Here is a 22498-nt window from a genome sequence, read left to right on the forward strand (position 1 = left end):
AGTCGTGACCTTTAGGGATCTGTCTGACACGAGTAACTTTGGGAGCAGAGGTTGTTATGACCTAGACGACATATATAGCATAGAACTTGAAATATTCATGTACTGTAAGTAGGCACGCGTGTTTGCAGGTCACATAACTGCATAATGAGGGTGTCACCGTTTAAAGCAACCACATTTCGCATTTTCTCAAAGGTTGGATGGAAGAGATCCCTTTTAGGGATAATTTCGCCTTTGTACAGTCAGCGTCAAATACTTTGTAGCAACCAAAGTGGCCAAATAGTTCGGTACACCATATATTTAGTATGGTGTACCGAACTATTTGGCCACTTTGACTGCTACAAAGTATTTGACGCTGACTGTACATAACATTTTTTTCTGTTTTATGTTAACCTATTTATGTGCAATAAAGTGACATACACCCAAGGCCAAAAATATGGAAACAAGGTTGTTTTTTTAATATCTCATGTTTCTGTCTTTGTTTTATAATTGTAACCTAAATTTACATAAGCAACCACAAAAGGTTAAAATACTCGCTAAATATCAAAACATTCTAAAATATTGTCAAAAACATTAAAATAAATAGGAAAAAGTAAAATAATTATACCGTTTTAATTGCTTTGAAAAATGTTGAACTGGCAAATATCATAGCCACAACTTGAGTAATTTACTTTTAAAATGTTCTACTTATATTTACCATTTTGCCTCTAATAAGACTACTTATTAGCGATGTATACTAATACATCGCTTAAAAATTTACACTTTTCTATTAACATATAAGCTTGTTTCTATACTTTCGGGAGTGTACATACATACATACATAAAGCCACAGACGACTGTTGATTTTAGTTAAAATTCACAGGATAAACAATTATATGGAACCAGTCAATAATATATCACCTTCATCTCTCCTCTTCTTTATAAAATTATAATTATATGTTTTTATTTTTCCTCACAAAGGATAATTTTACAAAATAAACTTAAATTTTATTTTTACCTTTGTGAAGGAGTCTGAACTAGGTTAGACCTGTATTTAATTACAAATCTCCAGGCCCTTACACCGGAAATACAAGTTGCAATGATAAAGTTACAGTAAAAAAGTGATTAACAATGGTAATTTATGAGGTACATAAAAGTAAAAAAAGAAAAAACAAGGGCTTAAAAGTAGATAATTGATGAAAATAGGGTAGTGTAAATAACTTTCCTCCAAACTTTTTTAAACAATTTAGGTATATGACTATAGTACCAGTACCTACATATGTGTGTTGTTGCTAATAACCTGTTAGTAACTACCTACTTACCTGTATCTTTGTGTATATAACTGGATGATTTAACTATCGTTTATCGGGTATATGATATTCTGGTGCTTGAAGTACTTAGGGCCTTAAATATTTTACATTTATTGGTACTTACGGTATTATTGAAGGAGGCCTCGGCAACGAGCCCCCTCTTGTGACTGACGCGATTTGGTCCACATTGTAGTTCTGCGGCCAACCCGCGTTATCTTCTATTACCGATCTGAAATGTTTAAATATTTTTATTTAAAACTGCCCTGCAATAATACAAATTAAAAGACATTACCTACTAGCCTATATATGTACTTCCCATAGTTGGGCACGAGCCTCTTATCACATTGAGTGTTCGTAAGTCCCCACTAGGGTTTGCAATATCCGCCAATTTTTCGGATCCATATATTTCGGATATTAAAATTTTACGGATCCGGATAATTCGGATAAAACGGACCCGTATAAAAAAGGTTACGTTCTATAAGGGTTCGGCCAAAAAAGGACTAAGTTTTACTCACAAAATCATATGTAAATGGATTAAGTTACATTTACTTCTTAAATGACAAATTTGTCAAATATGTATTAATCTTTCATATATCGGTTTGATAAAATCACATAAGGCGTGTCACACTAGGCGAAGTCCTTGACTCCCACCTCAACTTTCATGACCATATGATATCATCGACGCATGACTGCTATATGAGTAGTAAAAAAGTAATAGAAATCCTGTTAATTACAGCAAATAATGACCAAAGTTGATCTAAATCATATCAATATTACTCACTGAGTTAGTCAGTAGTGCGTGTTATTTTCCCTTTAACAGAAGAAGGGGAACCGACATGATAAATACACATATAAACAAAATCAGTGATAACGACGCTCACAACCACTGTAATGGCATTCTAAGTAGACGACACAAAGGCGACTGAGTGAAACCCTGATAATAATTACTGGAAACAATAATAATATTCGCCGTGAGTTTTATATGATCGGATGTGAAAATGTGAATTTTCCAGGAAAGCCAACACAAAATTGGCACTTTTGTTTGCCATTATTTCACGAACTATGTGGGCTAGATATACCAGACCTTTTATATTGGGTATGGCCTTTTTACTTTCTATTTTGGATAGTTAAAAACGTTGTTGTATTTTGACGTAATTATACTCAACTTGTTGATTACTTTAGGCATAAAGTCTTAAGTTCAGATTTATAGGCAAAACGTCATATCTAATGAATACCTCACAGTATGTCAACATTTTAGATGCATAAAGTCTCATGTCTCTTAACGCCAAACACAAAATTGAAAGAATTGAGAGGCAAAAGGGTGGCAAGACAGATGTGAAACAATGGTTTAAGCTTCACGAAAATAAGGAAAATCATGAAATATTTATTACCGTTATGTTAAAATATAATTTTTGTTGGATGTTCATATTCGTCGTTAAGGATGTGTTGACAATTAACAGTATATCAGTCAGGAGGTATCCCGATAGCTACTTTTAAAACCTTTTACTGGTAGGTACTACTGTTTAGATTGAGCAACATTCGCATTTATTTTATGAGTTATTGCGTGACGTGATTTACCTATCATAATTGATGTGCTGTAGTATTTAAATTGATTAAATAAATGTAAATACTAATTTTAAATGACAAAATTGTATGAAATTCTTCATAAATTTAATTCGAATTGTTTTTTCTATAGGTCCATGACCACATTTAACGGATCCATAATATCCGAAATATCCGGATCCTATGAGTAGTCGGATCCAGATCTTATATTTGACAGATATCCGGTTATATCGGATATCCGGATCTCAAACCCAAGTCCCCACGCTAATCCAATACCAAAATTCACACTCTCATTAAAATTTCATGTTGTGGTATGCGTGTTTTTAAGATGATTCCCTTTTCCGAAGAGCAACTGGAATGCACAAAATCGGTGCAAAATGTGACTGTATACAATAGGTCTAGAAGAAGTGATTATCGTTATTAGGAGACAGGCTGAGCATAGTGTAGGAGCCACAACAACCTGGTTAGTTAGGTTATATTTTGACAATTGTATTTGATTAGGTTAATCTTAAAACCTCTGTAAATGATTTTGTGTACCTACAATAAACATTTTGAAGTTCTATTTAGGTAAAATAGACGATTTAAAGAGCGGTCGTTTACAGAACTACATACCTACATATTCAATGATATTCAATTCATAATTTTTACCGTAAATCCGATGTTTCTGTTGATAAATATGTGTCCAAAACGTCAGAGTGTTAATTTTATACATCTTTTAAATTTATTAAATTAAATTTAAAAATTTTAAAACACTGGCCTGATAAGGGTCCTGTGAAAATATTGCACAGTTTGGAAGACCGCCAAAAGCTGTTCAGCTTTCAGATAAACTCCGTACTAGAATAAATTACACTGAAAATTCTAGCTCAAAATGAGTACGTAAGCTTGATAAAAATAAACAAATACAGGTAAAATTAATTGTAGAATAATACTTTATCTGAAATCGTAGGCTTTATACACTCGTGAGTTAAAACTTTATGACAACAGTTAATTAATTCTATTACCCTCTAAATTTACTTTGTGGTGAGTCGGCAGTAAAAAAGTTATTTACGAGAGGGCCAACCCAAGGTTATGAGGATTGTAGTGAATTTACTGGACACCATTCGCACCTGTGAAGTTATTTGTGTCGCTCTCAGCCAAAGGTATAATTTATGAAACACTATTGGCCGACATTTATCTTCACTTACATTATTTCTGTATGGACGTTCATGCTTTCATTTTCAACGGCTGTTTGGGTATTATACTCTGTATCTTTAGGTATTTAAAAAAAAGTAAACAAAATCTACCCTCAAACGGCTCCTTAAGTTGAGAGTAGATGAAAATATTACATGATCAAATAATGTAGGTTAAGGTCAGGTCGTTCAGTGACAGATCCAGGCGGTTTTGTATTTGGTTGGTTAACCAATACATGTTATAACTACCCGAAAGTGTACAAATTGTTTGTTTACTTTTATTTAAATACCTAAAGATACAGACTGATAGGTCGGGACTTTTTCAAAGCATGTTGGCATATGAGGCAGATGACTGAAGAGAAGATTAGGAAGTTTTGCGAACTGAGCATCTCAAAACCAATCGGCACGGAGAGTCACTGTGGGCGCTCTCATCCAAACGTTTATATCATAACATGATCCTTCACTATTGGGAATTCTTGACTTGTCTCAATCATAATCAGTTACAATTTTATTTAGTCTACCCTACAGCGCTTACAATATTATACTTGAAGTTTTTTTTTGCAATTAGTGGTAAGTGTGCCTTTTACGACAGTAACCTGGTGGCGTACCTATTTTTCTAATAAAACAAAATACGATGGTTAATGGAGCAGTCGCGAAAAGGAAAGGAAAAGGAGTGCATTAAAATGTCAAAAAATAATTAACTTTTTCATAGGTTAGGATGTCATTTGAAATTTAAATTTCAAGAGTGCTTTTATTGCACGAACTTTAAGTTTAAATTAAATATCAGACTTTTAGCAACAAATGATGAGAGTTACTCGTCGATATGCCCCTATAGACTAATAAGCGAAACTTTTAGCGAACTCGTGGCGTAATACGTACAGTTTTCATAAAGTCAGAACAAGTTCTAGGCCTTTGATCAAAAGTGATACTTAGATACATGGAATAAAGTATATATTATAAGCCAACCCCTAGCTTATATTAGCTAGTTAGCTGTTATTAGCTGCAGTATTTTAAGCACTTCAAATGAAGGTGAAAGTCGTAAGAAACCTAAATAAGGTACTGATTTCCATTATTATGTTTTTAAGAGGTAGTAGGTATATTAAAATACGGAGAGAAAAATATAAAATAATTCATTATTATCCATCCATATTAGCGTAGGTTACGTAACGTGTAATTGTAAGCAGCTAGTAGTTCAAGGGTGATATTTATAAACTCATTGTAGGTTTATAAGTTTCTATGCTTTGCAGCAAATGAATGATGAATTGTCCAAACCGTAGCATAACTGAACTAATCTTAACCAGGCTTTTTGGGTCGAAAAAGTCAGATCAGATGGCAAAACCATTGCGATTAACGTAGAAGTATAAAGAACTATATTTTTTATAAATTGTTATACATACGAGTAAATATAATATGAGCATATTCATTAATACATAAGTTTTTTGTAGATAGGCGTGGGAAAATGTTTAGATTTTACCCGAAACTTTCCGGAACGGTTTAATTTATATTTGCCCACAAAGGATAATTAAGCAACTTTCGATGAGGTCAACTTCCAAACTATGCTGATTCTCGCACCGCTAGATAAATATATTTCACGAGTGATTTAGAGTTGTAGTTGTAAATGACAGTAACTAGATAAGGCAAATTCTATTAAACTCAAAAGTCTAATACAAAAAGTGCTTCCAGGGTTTAGTGGCTTACAGCGTTGGGCGTATTTTTTTAAGGGATTCGCTAGCAGCACCTTATATGAGTCAGTGGCGATCTAGCTATGGTACTACTAAACAGAATCTGCTCAAGTTAATACTGTACCAGTGCCACGATGGCTTTTACCGTGTCAAGAACTAAGAAAACAAATTATGACACCGCTCCATGAAAGAAGATCTCAAATGACCAATCTTAATTATTTTCGATAGCCTTTAGGCCAAACCATCATAACGAAGCTTTCATATGGAAAACTCAATACCAACGTACACTTAAAATTTAATATCAACGTACAACCTGAACTCATATCCACATTTTATTATAGAAAAGCGTGCATTTTATTAGGCACGTTAGGCGTAGGCTATTTATCTGAATTGGCTGATATATTGGCTATGCAGATATTAATCACGATCGTGCACGCCTTATTCGTTAAAATATAACCTCAGACAACATTGTAGGGCGTGTAGGGTGAGATGTATAGTTGGCTGAAGCGTTAAGTTAGGTCGGATGTAGGACGAAGATTCTAGGTCACACTGCGGTCGACCGACCCCACAGCGTGGAATGCGGTGGTCGTCACTTTCCAGTGATAAAACAGTACCACTTAGACTCAATTCGGTTAGCGTGTTGACTCAGGAACAAGATGTAAAGTATGATAAATAATGGTGATAATTATGAAACATTGAAATATTATAAAAGAAGCAAGAAGAAGTTAAAAGTACTAATAGCAAAATTTGAACTTCCTTAGGATACACATCGAGCATATGAGCATTATAAACTTTTGCCATTTTGTACTTAAAGGTTACAACCCATAAAATCATTGCCTATGACTATAGAATTATAAGAATCAAAATTATATTTTTCGACTCTGCTAATCCAGAGAAAAAAAAACTGATTAGGTCATCAGTATATACAAAAAAAATTCAAACTTCGGCTTAACAGTTGGTAATCACATCGACGAAACTTTATAAAAACGGCGACAAATATCTAAAGGTTTTTTCGACAAACGCAAAAGCCTTCGAGAAAATTATTCGAACACCGAGGGCGCGAGTTTGTCAAGTTAACGAACGTTTCTTTATACCCCAGTTATGCAAATTCTCAAGGTGACGCAGGAGCACTTCACAGTTATTTGTATTTGCCTGGAAATGAAGGACCAGGGATATTTTAACGAAGGATTGTTTCAATTCAAAAGATTTTAGGCCTTTCACGGAAATGAGAAGTCAATGTTTTGAAACATGAATATATTTCTTCAAAATAATATTTGTTAAGAATATTATGAGTATGGTAGCATCATCCAAGAAAGTTTTCGGTGGCAACTATGCTTATTATTATGTATCATAACTAAGAATTTTACTTAATTTTCTCTACATACATCTGATTAACAGATGAAAATTGTGTTTATCTTAAAGGCGTTCTGTATGTCTGTGTTATAAAATAAAATGCTCTATAGTTTTGCTCAAATACTTTCAAACTTGATTTATGGAACATCTTGTGAATTTAACTCACTGTGGCCACTCCATCCGGGTGAAGTCTTCATCCTCAGGCATCCACGTGTACCGTTTGGGGTCAGGTTGGCTGCACACGGATCTTGGGCGGCGGCGAAAGTACGAGCACTCCAGGTCGGCGTCGTGGGCACATAGCTCCGGTGGGGCGGGGGAAGGTTGGCCGAACCTTCAACAAATAATTGCTACGATATTGGAACTGGAGGCTTCTAATATTGGGCGTACATAAAACCTTATCGCAACACTAAAGTTTTGATCTGAAACTAAAAACGTAACCTAGTTTTTGTAGCATTCTCTTGGCCAATCGGGGTAAGCACTGATGCAGAAATATTTTTCAACAATTTTAAGAAACAGAAGGACTAAAGTTGCTAGCGACAGGGTACTCATGCAGAGATTTTGAGCTACTTTGGCCTCTTGACATGTAAATTACGACATCTATCACATCAAATTTTTGTGCTTACTTTACATATTCTGCTAAAGTGAGGTGGTCCAGTAACAGACAGACAAAAAGGGACGGTTTTACTAAATATATTCTGATTATTCAAAAAGGTCCATGGAAATAAATTTTATCGAGGGTTCAGCATGGATATGTGTAGCTCAGAAGCACAGCGTCAATTGTTATATACAACCATGCCAGAAAATGCTGTTTTTCCACCATTACCAGATGATATATGCTATCCAATCTGAGTATAAATTCTAGGATCATGTAGGTTAGATTAACGCCACACTTCGGTATTCCTATTTACTTCATGACGTGTTTCCATTCTTACCTGGGATACCTCTGTATGGGTGCATAGTCGGTGTTGAGATTCTCATCTGAGGGCACTCGACGACGGACACATACGGATAGAAATGATGCTCTGAAACAAAAACAAAACAAAATGAGTTCTTGTACCCATAAAGTTTTAAGTGACACAATATAATTTATAAATTGTATATAGATATCAATATGTTTAATAACCGTGACACAACATAACTACGTACTAAATTAACAATCGCAGCGTTAGTTTAATAATGACAATGTGGATTATAGTGTAATAAGTTAATTGGACATTACATAACAGAAGATCATGCGCAAGTAGAACATTGTATGCATAGCGGCGGTTCATTATGTAGACGTGGACAATATACGATTAGCCCCATAATTGTTAGGTAGATTACGCTACCTATCTATAGCTTCCTAACAAAGATCGAAATTATCAAACTGAATATCGCGGCAACTACTATTGTGCAAGCATTATTCATGCTCTCAATTATGAAATCCTTTGCCTGTGTCATGGCATGGCAACACCCAAATTCGCACTGCGCAGTCGCGCGAAAGAACAAGCGTTTAAATCGACCAATCACGGCGGGCTGGACTGTCAGTTAAAAAATGTCTGATTGTAAAAGTTTTCTCGGAGCATAAACCGAATGACTTATATTAAAATATTGTGAAATGTGGACTCATTTAAACATTAAAAGATTTTGAATATAATTCTGAGTGTGTGTACATAAGGATATACGCCGGGCCCGGTCGAACAATTTAAATCTGTGCATGAACAATCCAGCGCATATTACTGCCGTCGTCAAAATCATCAAAGAGGTCTGTGGATTCATTTTTGGTGGTGTGGGTAATGCTAGTAGTTAACAGTTTAACCTATGGTTTACAGTTCGTAATTATTACACCGAAGGCAAAATAATACAAAACAACTACTAACCCCTTGACTCATAAAACTTAGTAAACCTCTGTCAAAATTTTTCTCTTTCTAACAAAATTATCAACGGATTGTTAGATTTGATTATCACTTATAGCCACGTGTTTATGAATGTAGTACCTCATCGATCTGAATAAGCTACGTATTGTTTCATGTTTAGACTTTATAATTTAATAATAAGTTTCACAGCCATTTGCAAAACTTAGCTATTGGCGTGGGCACGTTGTCTCTAACCTTGAACAAACCGAACATTATACATTATTAACGTCATGTAAGTACCGTTAAGGGGCTTCACGACAAAGTGTTCGAGGAGTTGATGTTACTTAGTTAAAACTTGGGACCAACGAGTCAGGGAGCGGCATATCTGTGTGGAAGTGATTTAGATGGGATATTAAGAGACATTACGGTATCACGGTAGCAATTTGGGACATAAATTTCCAATCAAGTTCCGCTGAAGTTCAATTTCAGCTTTTGTTAAAATAAATGTTCTTTTGTGTCTTGTTTTATATATTTATAGACATTGGGTATATACGTCACTACTTTTGTGCGTCTATTTTGAAGCCGAAAACTTTGTTATTTCTTGTTATGAACAGAACTTATATAATTAGAAATATTTGTAGCTCGTGAAATACGGCGTTGCGTGAACAAAATATTTTCTTTGGCAAGGCTCAACTTTATCTTGATATATCATTTAAGCTACAAGCCCAAGTTTGGTATCGTTTTCGTATAAATCGCTAGCGCCAAATTCATTTATAGTATCTATCATATTGACAACATTCTGAAGTATAAATATAAAACGTGGAAAAAAAACTTTTTTCTAATTCCCCTTCCGCTGAACCAATTTAGTTCGAAGAAACTCATGGCTTCTGGCTTGGAAGTTGCACACCTGACCGCACCGCTAACAGTGCTCCGAGAAGAAGTCGTTGTAGAGAGTAGTTTGTTCTTTTCATTAAGAAATATTTGCACATTTTTTTTATAGAATACTAGTGTTGCCAAGACACATAACGGCTATACTCTTTTTACCCTTATAAATATTGAATCTCTTATCTTATTACTGATCCCAACACATTCAATATGGGTTCTACGACTTGTTAGGGTAAGCATTAGAGTACCTTCTGGGTCTCCGGAGTCCTATCGTGCACATGTACATTTCTCATAAATATATCTATTGGTAAGTTCAAAAGGAACTCAAGCCAATGCTCAAATAAAATTCAAGTACCGTCCGTTCACCCCACTTAAGACGTAATACGATTACAAGGGTGCAAAGTATAATAAAATGCTCAATTTGTTACCTTTACCTTTCTAAGAGGTCTCCATTTATTTTGGGAATCTATTTAGTTAAGAACCGGATCCATGGCAAAAGTCGGGAATTGTCTAATTTTGGTTCTAATGAAAACAATCGTAAATTACTCCGAGCCGGCCTCGGAGTTTTATGCGGAACCGTTGTACTGAATAAGAGAAGCACGCTTAGACAATTATTAGCTTAATTGCTTTGGGTGCTAGTCAATTTAGAATATAAATAATTTATTCTTAGGCACCAACACACAAGAGAAAATTATACAAAACGGAAAAGCATATGAAGGAGAAAGTGCCTCGAAATGGTTTCAGCATGATGAATGCGACTTTCAGCGCTGATCTTCCGATGAGACCATGCGGTGAAACAGTCAAGTAGTTTAGTTATTTAATATTGGCATAGCAAGTGCTGACACTAATACTTACAAATAATAATGATTTTTTAACCTCATCTGTTATTCGATTCAGATCAAAACTTGTTAGATTATATAAGTAGCTTCAGCTTACAATTAGTCTGTAGTGCCTGTGATGGATTCAAATTTCGATAACTAATTTCACAAATGTCAATTTGTGCCATTAATTAATTAAATGTTAAAAATAACTACAAACGCTTCCAAATCATAGCGCGGTTCATTCAGCGTTCCAATTCGTATCACATGTCCCGACTAATGACAAACCATAAAATGGTTGTTGTAAAAAAACTGTACCTCAAACCGATAACAGAATTGGTATCAATATTTCTCGTAGTTTTAACAATGTTTTAGATATTTTTCTCGACAAAAAACATTTTTTTTAACCATCTAAACTTTCAAAATAATTACCTACTGGTTGTTTCATTTTCAGTGAGATTATGATACATAGATGACGATTTACCTTTTAAAATATCAATTTTATAGGCACCTACACCTAGCCACCTCATGAATGGCTCACAAAAATTAAATAGGAAGGTTTGGACGAATATAAATAAGAAATGGATAAAAGTTAAAAAAATTTCGGCTAAGCTGCATTTGTCCTTATCGCACTAATTTAAGGAGCAGAGCAGCCCCCGTCATCGCGACGGAGATATAAACCTAAAATTCTCAAATCTAAGAAGGCACTCAGCAGCTCTTAAAAGAATTAGTTATCCTTAATAAACTTTTTTTTTTGCTAGAAGGCCGGTACTACAATAACGCTATACGACTTCGAGACGTTATTACTTAATACTTATAAATACAAATGTTCCATTTGGTTTACCTGAGTTTTTCCTTCCGTTTATAAAAAAAATAACCATTGAACTACTATATTTAAATAAAAGTGCCACCAAAATGAAGATATTCGAGTTAATTTTGAACTATTAGAGCTTTGAACTATACTTAGATGGTTTTACGGTTTTTAATTTTTAGGTACTCACAGAAGTTTGGTAATAAAAGTGGACAACTCTAATAGCTTTTGGGTATCTTGTTACACAGCCAAATTAGCTAAAACTAACTACTACCTACTAGTTGAGGGAAGTGGTTAAGTGTTGGCGAAGTTGGCTATACCCATGTTAGTAACAAACTTCCTATTGGTTCAGAGATGGCTGCGAAATTGTATGCAATGCTACAAATGCAGTCTTTATTACATGCCTCAATAATAGAAAGCGGTATAGATATGACAAGATTATTTAAAGCATTGTTAAAGGTAAGCAATGTTCTGGTTTTCCTCCTTATCCTTCGATTACCTACCTAATCTTATGTAGTGTGCGGCAGTGTCTATTCTTTTCAAAAGTGATTGCCATTGGAATGATCATCCACCGCGAATAAGGTTATAAAAAGTAGAAGACCAATAAGACCAATGCCGGTATCGTAACGGTATACGTTTTTTTTTTTGTGTTTTCAAATTTCATTTTAAACATAACCTTAAGTAGGAATTGCGGCCATGGACCTTGTTATAAAATTAATTATGGTATTTCATAGGGTTTAGGGAGTGCAGATTTGAAAAATAATAATCCAAGATAGCGTCCATGCACTTTGTCGTAAAAGTCGTCATGGATGGTGTTAACCCGACAGGATCGTTATTATGATCCTGGGGTCAAAATTGGCATAACCGGCTGCCATCTTGTATTTGTGCATTTTTGCTCTGATCAAGATGAAAATCGATATCTGAGGATCCGAGAGACCCAAAATGATATCATTTGATCAGAATGAAAATTCTGCTAGCGACCATTTTTTTATGTATAGCTTAAGGTTCATAATAAAGGTCCTTTCGGATCCTGAGATATCATGTTTGACACGTCGTTGAAACAGTTGTTATGGAAAAATAATATTATTGTTTTTTTTTTTTTGGACTAGGTATAATTATATTCTACTCGTAGGATTTAATTTCAGTGGCCACTCGATGCTCAGTTTCTATTGATCGTATTTCAAAACTAGCATTTCAATGTTTTCTACAGATTTAAGGGCACTTTCGATTGATAAAGCCATGAGCGGGGCGGCAACGACGCTCAGGCCGCAAGTGCGGGGATATCGGTTTATAACGTTATTTTATCGTTTGACGAAACATCTTTATACATATAACATTATTTTTTTTGTAATTTAACCGGTTCAAATTTAACGTTAATAAAAATAAAATGAAAAACATTATGAAAATACGTTACGCGAAAATACCGGTATTGAAAGTCCTGGAATTAATATTTATACTCAAATCGTTATTAAACTTTAAGTACCTTGAGACCAGCGTATGATAGATATCCGACATTATTCTGTAATATTTTCTTTCTTTTTTTAGAGCTCCGTACAAAACTTTCTTGACGGAGCTCTTATGGGATCACTTCGTCTTGCAAATCATTAATTTCTTTTCTGTTTCAGCATCTTCTGGGTACAAAATCGGATCAATATTACTTTAAAGAGCTTATAACATCACCGAAACCATTAAACGCTTCCACAAATTCCATCAAAAGTTTTAATCTTTGGTTAAATTAAATATTAAACTTATCCAATATCAAGTGCTTTTTGTTTAGTGAAAGTATGAATTTTGTAGAAATTAACGGCACCAATTGTGGAAGATTTTTTTGATGTTTCATGAATAACTGTAACATTTCTTTTCCTATAGCGTACCGCTAAGCGCGTTAAAAGTTGACTTTCCTACTCTTCATTTATTTTTTGACATGTTTAAAGATACTACATATTTAGTTTCAATTTGATTAACAAATTAAAACCATGATTCTTTTTACTTCAATCACAGTATGGCGCCATTTATTTTATGGAGCTCTATGCCTCTCATTTATAGTAAAATCTTGAAACATTTGGTTTAAGTTTCATTACTGGTGCCATATGTATTCTAGCGGTATTTACCATAATGGAAATACCAACTGTTTCAGATATCAGTACCAGTTCAAATTCCCTATGAAATCACCGATCAAAACCCTTACTTCCCAATAAACCCCCCCGATAAGTTCTTGAACTGTATGGATTCACATCACAATGATCTATTAAAGGACTTACGATGCCGAGACTGTCTGTCATTAAGGGATTCCTCCACCGCAGGATTGTTATGTGCTACAATGGCCTTTCTGAGTATAGGGTCAGCTTAAATCATTAATAACGTGACCTTTCTCTTCATTAGGCTTCCCTAATGGGCCTGAATTATTACGGATTATGCGGATTATGTGCTATAATAAGTAGTTGTATTTTTTGATCTAGTATGTTTATTAATAAATAGTGTACGAAACTTCCCATCCAAACACTTTTTATCCCACACCAGCAGTGTGGCCTAGTGGGTAGTGAGTCGTATACTGCCTATGAGGCCGATGGTCCTGGGTTCGAATGATAAGGGTTTATTGGTGTGATGAGAACATATATTTGTTCCTGAGTCATGGATGTTTTCTAGGTAGGGAAGGGTATTCTTGTATTGGCGCATTTTCAACTACCCACTTTATGTATCCGGCGCATGAGAGCGGGATAGAAGACATGCCAGCGCTATCGTTAGAGGCGCGGTTTACGTCGAAGGGTAGATTAGATTCTACGTTTCTAAGATACCTATCTTTCGGCGGTTTATTGCAATAAATGTTCATTATTCAACTGATATCGTTGTTTACTTTTCCTGCCTGGGCTCCCATACCCCTTAAACATTTTTACCTTCTCACGTGCTGTCTATTACCTCAGTGTAGCATGGCTACCTTTATTCCTGAGCACTAGGTCTAGATACGATATGTAGCGGCTATATCAGTGTCAAAAGTGACGTTTCTTCAAACAAAAACTTCACTTATGATAGTGACATATCCCATCGAATCGGGCCGATACTCAAGAATACCAAAACTTTATGTATTTAGTTCTTTTCTAAAATACCTTTTTTATAAAAATATTATTTCTTGAAAGTTGTGACAGTAATTTCTAGTTACTATTTTTATTTTATTTTATCCATATAAATAGGTACAGGGTCTTGTCCATACATATTCCTCATTGGTTTTGGAGCTAACCTAATGTTTTTATTACAATTTAAGTATAAACTTAACGTTTCAAAAAACCTACTTACTTTTTATTAAGTATTTATGACATACAAGACATACCTTTAACAAAGCTATATAATATGACAATAATATTTGACACCAATATGACTAAAATACAATGCAGAGACTAAACAAAAAATCAAAGTATATTTATAACCAACACATATCACAACATTCAAAGTGCTTACACGAAATATATGTTGCCGCTTCAGTTTCCCAAGATTTTCATAAAACTGGCTAATCGACGTCGGCCAAAGAGATTAGGCACGTAAATACACTTCGAAAGCATTTTCGCAAACTAGCATAAAAGTTTACGTAATAAATCTCGTACCTTGCTAGTTTATGTAACGTTATTGAGGAAAATGGTGGTTAGTTTGTTGGAATGTACACGGGAACTATCATACGGATGGTGCACGATAAGGCGTTTACTTTTATGTGTGTTTTTGTGTTGATAAAAATAACACATTGAAAAATGGAATTGAGTCATGATGAATGATCACGATCCCACGATGGATAAAATTAAATACCTACAACCCGCAAATGCTTGCACAGTCTGCACCAAAAGTAACGGATGACAAAATAAATACGCGTCAAAACAACTATTCTCTGATATCCTAACGAAAAAGTCCCTATGTTTAGAACAATTGTGACAGATACTTTATGACGCGAACTAGATTATTTCGTCTAAGTTATATTTTTAGGGTTCCGTAGCCAAATGGCAAAAATCGGAACCCTTATAGATTCGTTATATCCGTCTGTCTGTCCGATTATGTCACAGCCACTTTTTCTTAGGGGTAACCCGCTTAATGTAACATCTACCACTAAAAAACCAATGCAAATGGGGTCCCAGCGCGCACAAGTTTTTTGCAGAAATCGCGAAGCGTCTGGTTGACGTAACTGGTGACCGAAGAGCTGGCCGCTTCCTCGCACAACGTATCAGTATTGCGATACAACGAGGAAATTCCGCCAGCATCCTTTGTTAGATTTAATCTAGTTATAGTAATCCTCTGTATATATCTATTATGTATATTGTTATTCTATATAAAGGTTTTTGTGCAAATATGTTTCTGAATTTTTAAAGACATTTTTGGGGTTGCTGGATTTTTAATTGTGAAACGATAATTCAAAGTGTATTAATGTCCAATTTAATTTATAATAACATTGCAAATTTTTTAAATGTATTTTTATTATGTTTATAGGAACGGAAAGTATGGACGCACTTCTAAATCAATACTTTTAACCCTTAAAATATTAATAAAATAATTTAAAAAATCATAGGCGTTATTTTATGTTAAGTTACACATTCATACACACTGACTCATTGCCCCACAACGAAAATCGAAAAAATAAATAATTAAAAAATCATTCGCTAAATGCTGACTGTACATAACAAATAGAGTTAAACCAAGATAAGTGTGCAACGATTTTGATAGCACACGCAGGGCAGGTGTTATTTATACGTCATAATTTCATGGAAGTTTGACGTATAATATAACATTTGCACTACGTGTGCTATAAAAATCATTGCAGACTTATCTTGGTCTGACTCTACGTATATTCTTTCACCCTATATTAATTTAACCGGTGTTTAAGCCTGACGTTAACCTTTTGAAGGTTTTCTTTCAATCAGAGGTTGGGAAAATACATTTATAATTAATTTTCTCACAGAATATTTGCAAGGACCTTTAGATATTATATTTAGAAGCTAAAATTATATTGCAGAAATACATTACAAATAACAATAAATTTTAATATAAATTTACGTGAAGGTGGAAATTTTAAGAGTAGGAAATTATTATACGACCATTTATGGTAAATTTAAATTGCTTGATTGCGGTATTTCTGGGGTTGGCATGATAATTTAAGTTTCGGGGATGATCCTGTCCTTATAGCTTGATTTATAAATTTAGTAAAGTCAGACCAAGCTAACTCAGCAGCGATTTTGAGAGCACAGACTGTGCAAGTGTTATTTAAAACGTCAAACTTCTTTTAAATTATGACGTTAAAATAACACTTGCATGGTCTGTGCTATCAAAATCGCTGCCAAGTTAGCTTGATCTGACTCTGATACTAGTTTGGTTTAAACAAAAAAAAATGTTCAAAAGATAATTTTTATGTGTTTTCGGAAAAAAAGTGTAAATTAGCAAAAATGAAAAGCAATTGATACTCGGTTTGTAATTTTGGTGGATGGGTAGATAATGCCCTATGGGATTAAGTACACCTTTTTCAACAGTATATTTTACTGGTCTATAGTGCCTGCACCAAAGAAGGGCCCGTCGTTATTTTTATTTTTTATTTTTCTTATGTTTAATATGAACTTGCAGTCTAGTCTATGGTATTAGCAAACATGAACGTAAAATTTGAACCCATTCAACACACTTGAGACCCCCGGCCTTCTTTGGGGCAGGTACTTACCTAATAAAAAGTTATGCAATGTCAACTTACCGATTGGTTCTTGAACAGGGGCTCTCGATATGGTACTGGGAGAGGCATCCAAGAAATCTGTCCTTCTTGGATTTTTCCAGTTCCAGCAGATCCAGTTGCTTGTTGTTGATGCAGTACTGCTCCCGGAATTCCTATAAAATGATTTATTGATATAATACAACCTTTAGGAAAACATAATAAAAACACTAAAATAAAAAAAACTTTATAATGCTGCTCCGTTGAGCAAAATATTGGGAAGCCCTCTGGCGCATTGATTCTTCTTATAGAGGCGACGCGGGCTAGGCCCCCACGGCCCCAGTGTTTCAACACTTTCAACTCCAAACGCGTCAAATATGTTGTTACTACCCAGGGCGACATATTGCTATTTTTGAGGCTCTAAAATAATTGATTTTAGATTATTTCTTGTAAAATATGGTTAAAATATTTATATATAGTTATATACAAATTTATATTTATTCATATTATACGATAAATAAATATATATAGTTTATTGCTTTAGGTATAGTATTTAATTACTCTTTTAGGTATAGGTTAACGGGAAGAGATGCCTCTGAGGGATAAGTTCGCCTTTGTACTATCCAATTATTTTCTATCTGATGCAATCAATATTTATTTTTGTCGTACAATAAAGTGTTCACTTACATAATAAATACTACGTACTACAAATAAATAAAGAGCTCTTAACCGGTTATAGTTATTTTGAAAATAATTAACTTGTATCGGAAACAGAGAACGTATATGTTGGCCTAACCAAGGTTTTCACAGAGTCGCTCTTAAATGAGTCCTCCTGTCAGGAGGCGACATGAAAGGCCCTGCATTGCAACGATCCCCATGACTACGACTATTCTAACAAAAGTTTTTTTTTTATATTACAACACTGGAGAACATAAGGCGCCTGATAGAAAGCGATAGCCTATGGACGCGTGCAACACATTCAGGAATGTCAAAAGCGCGTTGCAGACCCTTTAAAAATCCTATCCATTTTTTTACATCTTATTCTGTATCTAGTCCCTTGGTAAACCCTCGGCAGCTCATTCCACAGCCGGAGCGTTCACGGAAACAAACTTCTTTGAAACCTCACGTTACGCGACCAAGAAGGTTCAAGGTGTGAAGGTCCTACCCCGTCGGCGTCGTCAGTGAGAGATGTGTTTCAAAAAATGTTTTGCACTACACCAGCTCGTAAAAGCTCTCTTTGTTTTTCAAAAATCGATCATATAGTTGTATTTTATCCACAAGAGTAGCAAAGTAAGTTGATGCAATTTTGATTTTGTTTCCTCATGTTGCCTGGTAGAAATGACGTAAATGTTGATTTTGAGTTAGAACTCTCTTAGTAATTAAAAGCGTTCATTTGGATTTCATTTTGTAATGTTTTACATTTTTCTCGCTTTGATGTGGTGAAAAATTTCGTGTTTCACTCAGTAACAGAGTTTGCTTAACCTTCGTGCTATGAAACCCTTACGACGCTAAAGATTCCACAACAACTTTTCCCGCTTGTAAAACAAATAACAGCTTAACAGTTTTGAATTCACGGTTAGTTTCACTAGACTTATATTAAATATGGACCGTAATTACCTTTTGTATTGTGAACAAGATGCATTTAATTGCGTCGAAATATCGGGAGCTCGAAAACAATACATAAGGTAATCACGGTCCATATCCCGGTCAATATAAGTCTAGTGAAATAACAGATTACCTGCTTAGAGTACATGGTGGTCTTGCTGGCTGGCCGGTCGTCGTTGGCCTTATGCCGCTTTCTGCCCGCGTTCTCATCCTCTGACTCGTAGCCTTTGGCCGAATGTGCTATGTCCGCCTGTTAAACAAACAACATATTTTACTTCTATGGCGTTTAGAGAGTAAGATATTGGGTTTGTTATGTAATAATATAATGAGCACTTTTCGGTTACAACTGAGAGCCTTAGGTAGGTAGCAATAGGTTTCCTGTACTCGATGACACGCGAAATTGCCGCGCGTTAGTAGTAATGCTGAATCAATAGAGTTGCGCGTTTGCATCGATGCAGAAGCGATGGATGCTGAATTAAAAAAGCGCGACTGTAATGCGACAGTCGTGTGTTTGTATCGCGCGTTGCAAATACGAGAAGGCCACATGTAGCAATTCAGTCGCGCATTCACGAAACGCGCTACTGAATTGCTGCAAAAAGTCGCCGAGTGCTACTTGCCTATCGGCCCGATTCGAAGAACGAAATACGATAACGATAAGTTTTGGATTAGATACGTTCTCATTTAGATATCGTTTGTATGTTGTATAATTGACAGAAGCAGCTTGATTCGGGCAACCAATGTCACTTTGACGTTAGAAATATCGTAGATAGATCTTATTGGGATCGCAGCGGAATCGAAATAAACGTCAATTTTGACATGTCATCGACCTTTTAAATATCTTTCCAAGATCTTAATCGTGTCTTAATCATTCTTCGAATCGGGCCGTATGTGTACACACGGATTCGCTTTCGCCCATATGAGTAAGCTGCAAGCCAGCCGACGCGAAAATGGACTCTTCACTCGCAGCGTACTTACTACTACAATATTTATTAAACTTGAAAGGCAAAAACTAGCTATAGTGTCAATGAAGGGCATAAATACATATACATGAGTTAAAAGAAATGTCTTGCAGAAGTTTTGACTTGTTCATACTAGTAGTAGTAGTACTATTATATGAACAGAGTGACCCTTTTTCGTAACTCCCGAGTGCGTCAAAGGCTCAAAGTTTAAAACTGACCGATTTTATAATGTTAACTCAATAACAAGAAGCCTTTTAAATGTAAATAATATAATATACAAAAGCTTTTATTCAAATGAGACGCCGTACAATTAAAGCCATTTTCGAACCACAATGAAGAGAAACATTAACCACTATTTACGTTAATTTTACATAATTAATTCCAGAACCGAAATCTTTATTAATGTAGTAGCTACCGTTGTTTAGGTATAATAACAACTCACTGAATATTCTAGGAAACAAAATCATGTTTCTACTTGTTTCGCTGTAGTCACGTGGGCATAAGATGAAAAATGTATTCACTGCTTATTACTTTTCTGTTATACAATAGTTCTTGTAGTAACGAAACGGCCAAGCCACATATTTTGAGTAAGATGTAGAGTTTGTAAAGTTAGGGCTTGTAGAGTTAGAAGCTTGGCTCTACATGATATCTGATAACTTTTTGACAGTGCGAGCCTTATGGTTTCGCCTTGGCAACATTTTACATGAAAATGTTTTTGGTGGAATCACTTATTCTAGGATTAAGCTATTTTGTGAAAAATATTAAAAACACATCAACACTTTCTTCACTATCTTCTTCCTTTTCAAAATTACCCTCTCTACAAACATTAATTCAATGATAAAATGTTTTATGCAAATAGAAATGCTTGCAGACGCTATCAGGAAAAGTCATTTAAGTTGAACAGCATTTAAGCCCTGCGATTTCTATGTAGTATCATCACAAAAGGCACTTTTAGAAATGGAATGGCCTTCATAATTGAAGATTTGCAATTTGATATCGAATAGATTCTTGTTAATCGTCAAGAGAAAGATTAGCCATCATTCTCTCTTTCGATTACCAATGTGTTATGACTTTGAAAACATAAGGTTGAGAAAGGCCTTGGAGTTTAAATAGTGGTATTAAAAATTGCCAAGAAGCACACTAGTAATACGATGAAGCGTATGATTTTAATAATATCATTTGTTCATAACTTGTGTCCTCATAAAAATAAAGGCAAGTATATCAACAATCTGTTTTTGTTGTGAGTTGAAATATCTGTATTACAATAAATAACTGACCTCATGATACAAATATACCTAAGAAACGACGTTTTTGTTCAGGATTAAATTCCTTTTATAATTTAAGTATTATTTTAATGATTTTTTATTCTCCTTTATTCACAATTTGTATCGTCAAATAAATATTATAGTTCGCAAGATCCACGATGACGCGCGGATCTGTCAAATCTAACCTTTAATAACATGACATTACGAGACAAGGCACGCGTCTTCGTGAATGACACGATCTATATTCTTCTACTCCGCATTCATCATAGAGAATCTTTAATAAATCTTATCACACGTCTGAATAGACTTGACTAGCACTAACAAGTTTCTGCTAGATGCTAAGGAGTCACAGTCAAATGGTAGCCAGTAATGCCACGCAACCTCGGGAGGACGTCAGGAAAGTCACCTCTAACTCCTTAGCGTGACTAGCGTTTTCGCGCGCGACTGCATACTTAAAGCCGCGCTTGACATATGGAGATGCGCGCGATAACACAAATCATGCTAGCAGGAATCGTATTGTAATAACAAAATATGAATATTATTTGGATCCGTTTTGTTATATGGATGCGTGTGGTGCATCGGCGTAGCACGCGTTATCTTCGTAGCGGAGGTATAAGTAAATATTTAAAATTTAATTGACTGATTATAAATAACTTAGAATTACTCTGTTGTTATTTTTTAATAAAAATTGTAGATTGTGTTAATGTATCAACAGTTTTAAATAAGATTAGTAGTATTCATTTACGACGCTAAAAAAATGCTGATATTGATAATATGTACCCGTATCTGTAATAACGACTTTCAACTGTTTATAAAATACCACGACTTTTAAAAATTTCAAATGTCAAAATTATCTGAATAACTGACATGCATAATATGCAAGTATTGAAATCGCAGTCCCTTACTGCACCACACCTACTATGGTATTAAAGGAATCAAGGCACTGGTTCACTCGAAAAGTTCTTTCCAATAGAACTCAATCTGAAATGGAAATGACCGAACTCTCCGGCTTGCAATTATTGCTCTAGTTGCCAACATTTGTTCTTACCTACTTCGAGAGGCAATAAACTGGGAGGGTTTTTATTGTGTTCGAAATTTGCTTAGTTTTATTTTGACGGTAATGTGAAAGTCAGGTTTATGAGCGTAGTTGGAAGTCGTTTGAATAAATTTAGAGCGGTCCTTTATTGCAAAACAGGTATGTATCGCAAGTAGGAGCTTATTGATATTATGGAGATATACTAGAGTCAGACCAAGATAAGTTGGCAGCAATTTTGACAGCCCAGACAATGCAACGGTTATTTTAAACGTCAAACTTCTACGAAATAATGACGTTTACTTAACACTTGCATCGGCTGGATTATCAAAATTGTAGCCAACTTAGCTTGGTCTGCCTCTAGTACTGTTCAGCAAACAACAAACAAAAAGAAATAAACTAACCTTGTGTATGTAGATTTAATATACTTCATCGGTTAACCGGACCTAGATAACTCTAAGTGTGGCCATGCCTTATTTAATATACTTAACTACGAGACGACTTGTAACTATTGTTATCAATAAACATTCATTTTCATTTTCGTGGTCTGACTCTAGTTAATTTAGCAA

The 22498-nt window shown here is 34.9% G+C and overlaps 1 protein-coding gene across 1 annotated transcript in view; it reads right to left on the reverse strand.

Annotated features, from left to right (window-relative positions):
- Positions 1–22498, reverse strand: part of LOC133526347 (uncharacterized) — a 391651-nt gene that overhangs the window by 26922 nt on the left and 342231 nt on the right. The window contains exons 3-7 of the mRNA XM_061862915.1: positions 18806–18922; positions 17113–17243; positions 7986–8075; positions 7220–7384; positions 1411–1515 (exon numbers count right to left, since the gene is read on the reverse strand). Of these exons, the coding sequence (XP_061718899.1) occupies positions 1411–1515; positions 7220–7384; positions 7986–8075; positions 17113–17243; positions 18806–18922 (608 nt within the window). The remainder of the gene's footprint in view (positions 1–1410; positions 1516–7219; positions 7385–7985; positions 8076–17112; positions 17244–18805; positions 18923–22498) is intronic.

The sequence above is a fragment of the Cydia pomonella genome, chromosome 16 (assembly GCF_033807575.1).
Source record: "Cydia pomonella isolate Wapato2018A chromosome 16, ilCydPomo1, whole genome shotgun sequence".
Lineage (NCBI taxonomy): Eukaryota > Metazoa > Arthropoda > Insecta > Lepidoptera > Tortricidae > Cydia > Cydia pomonella.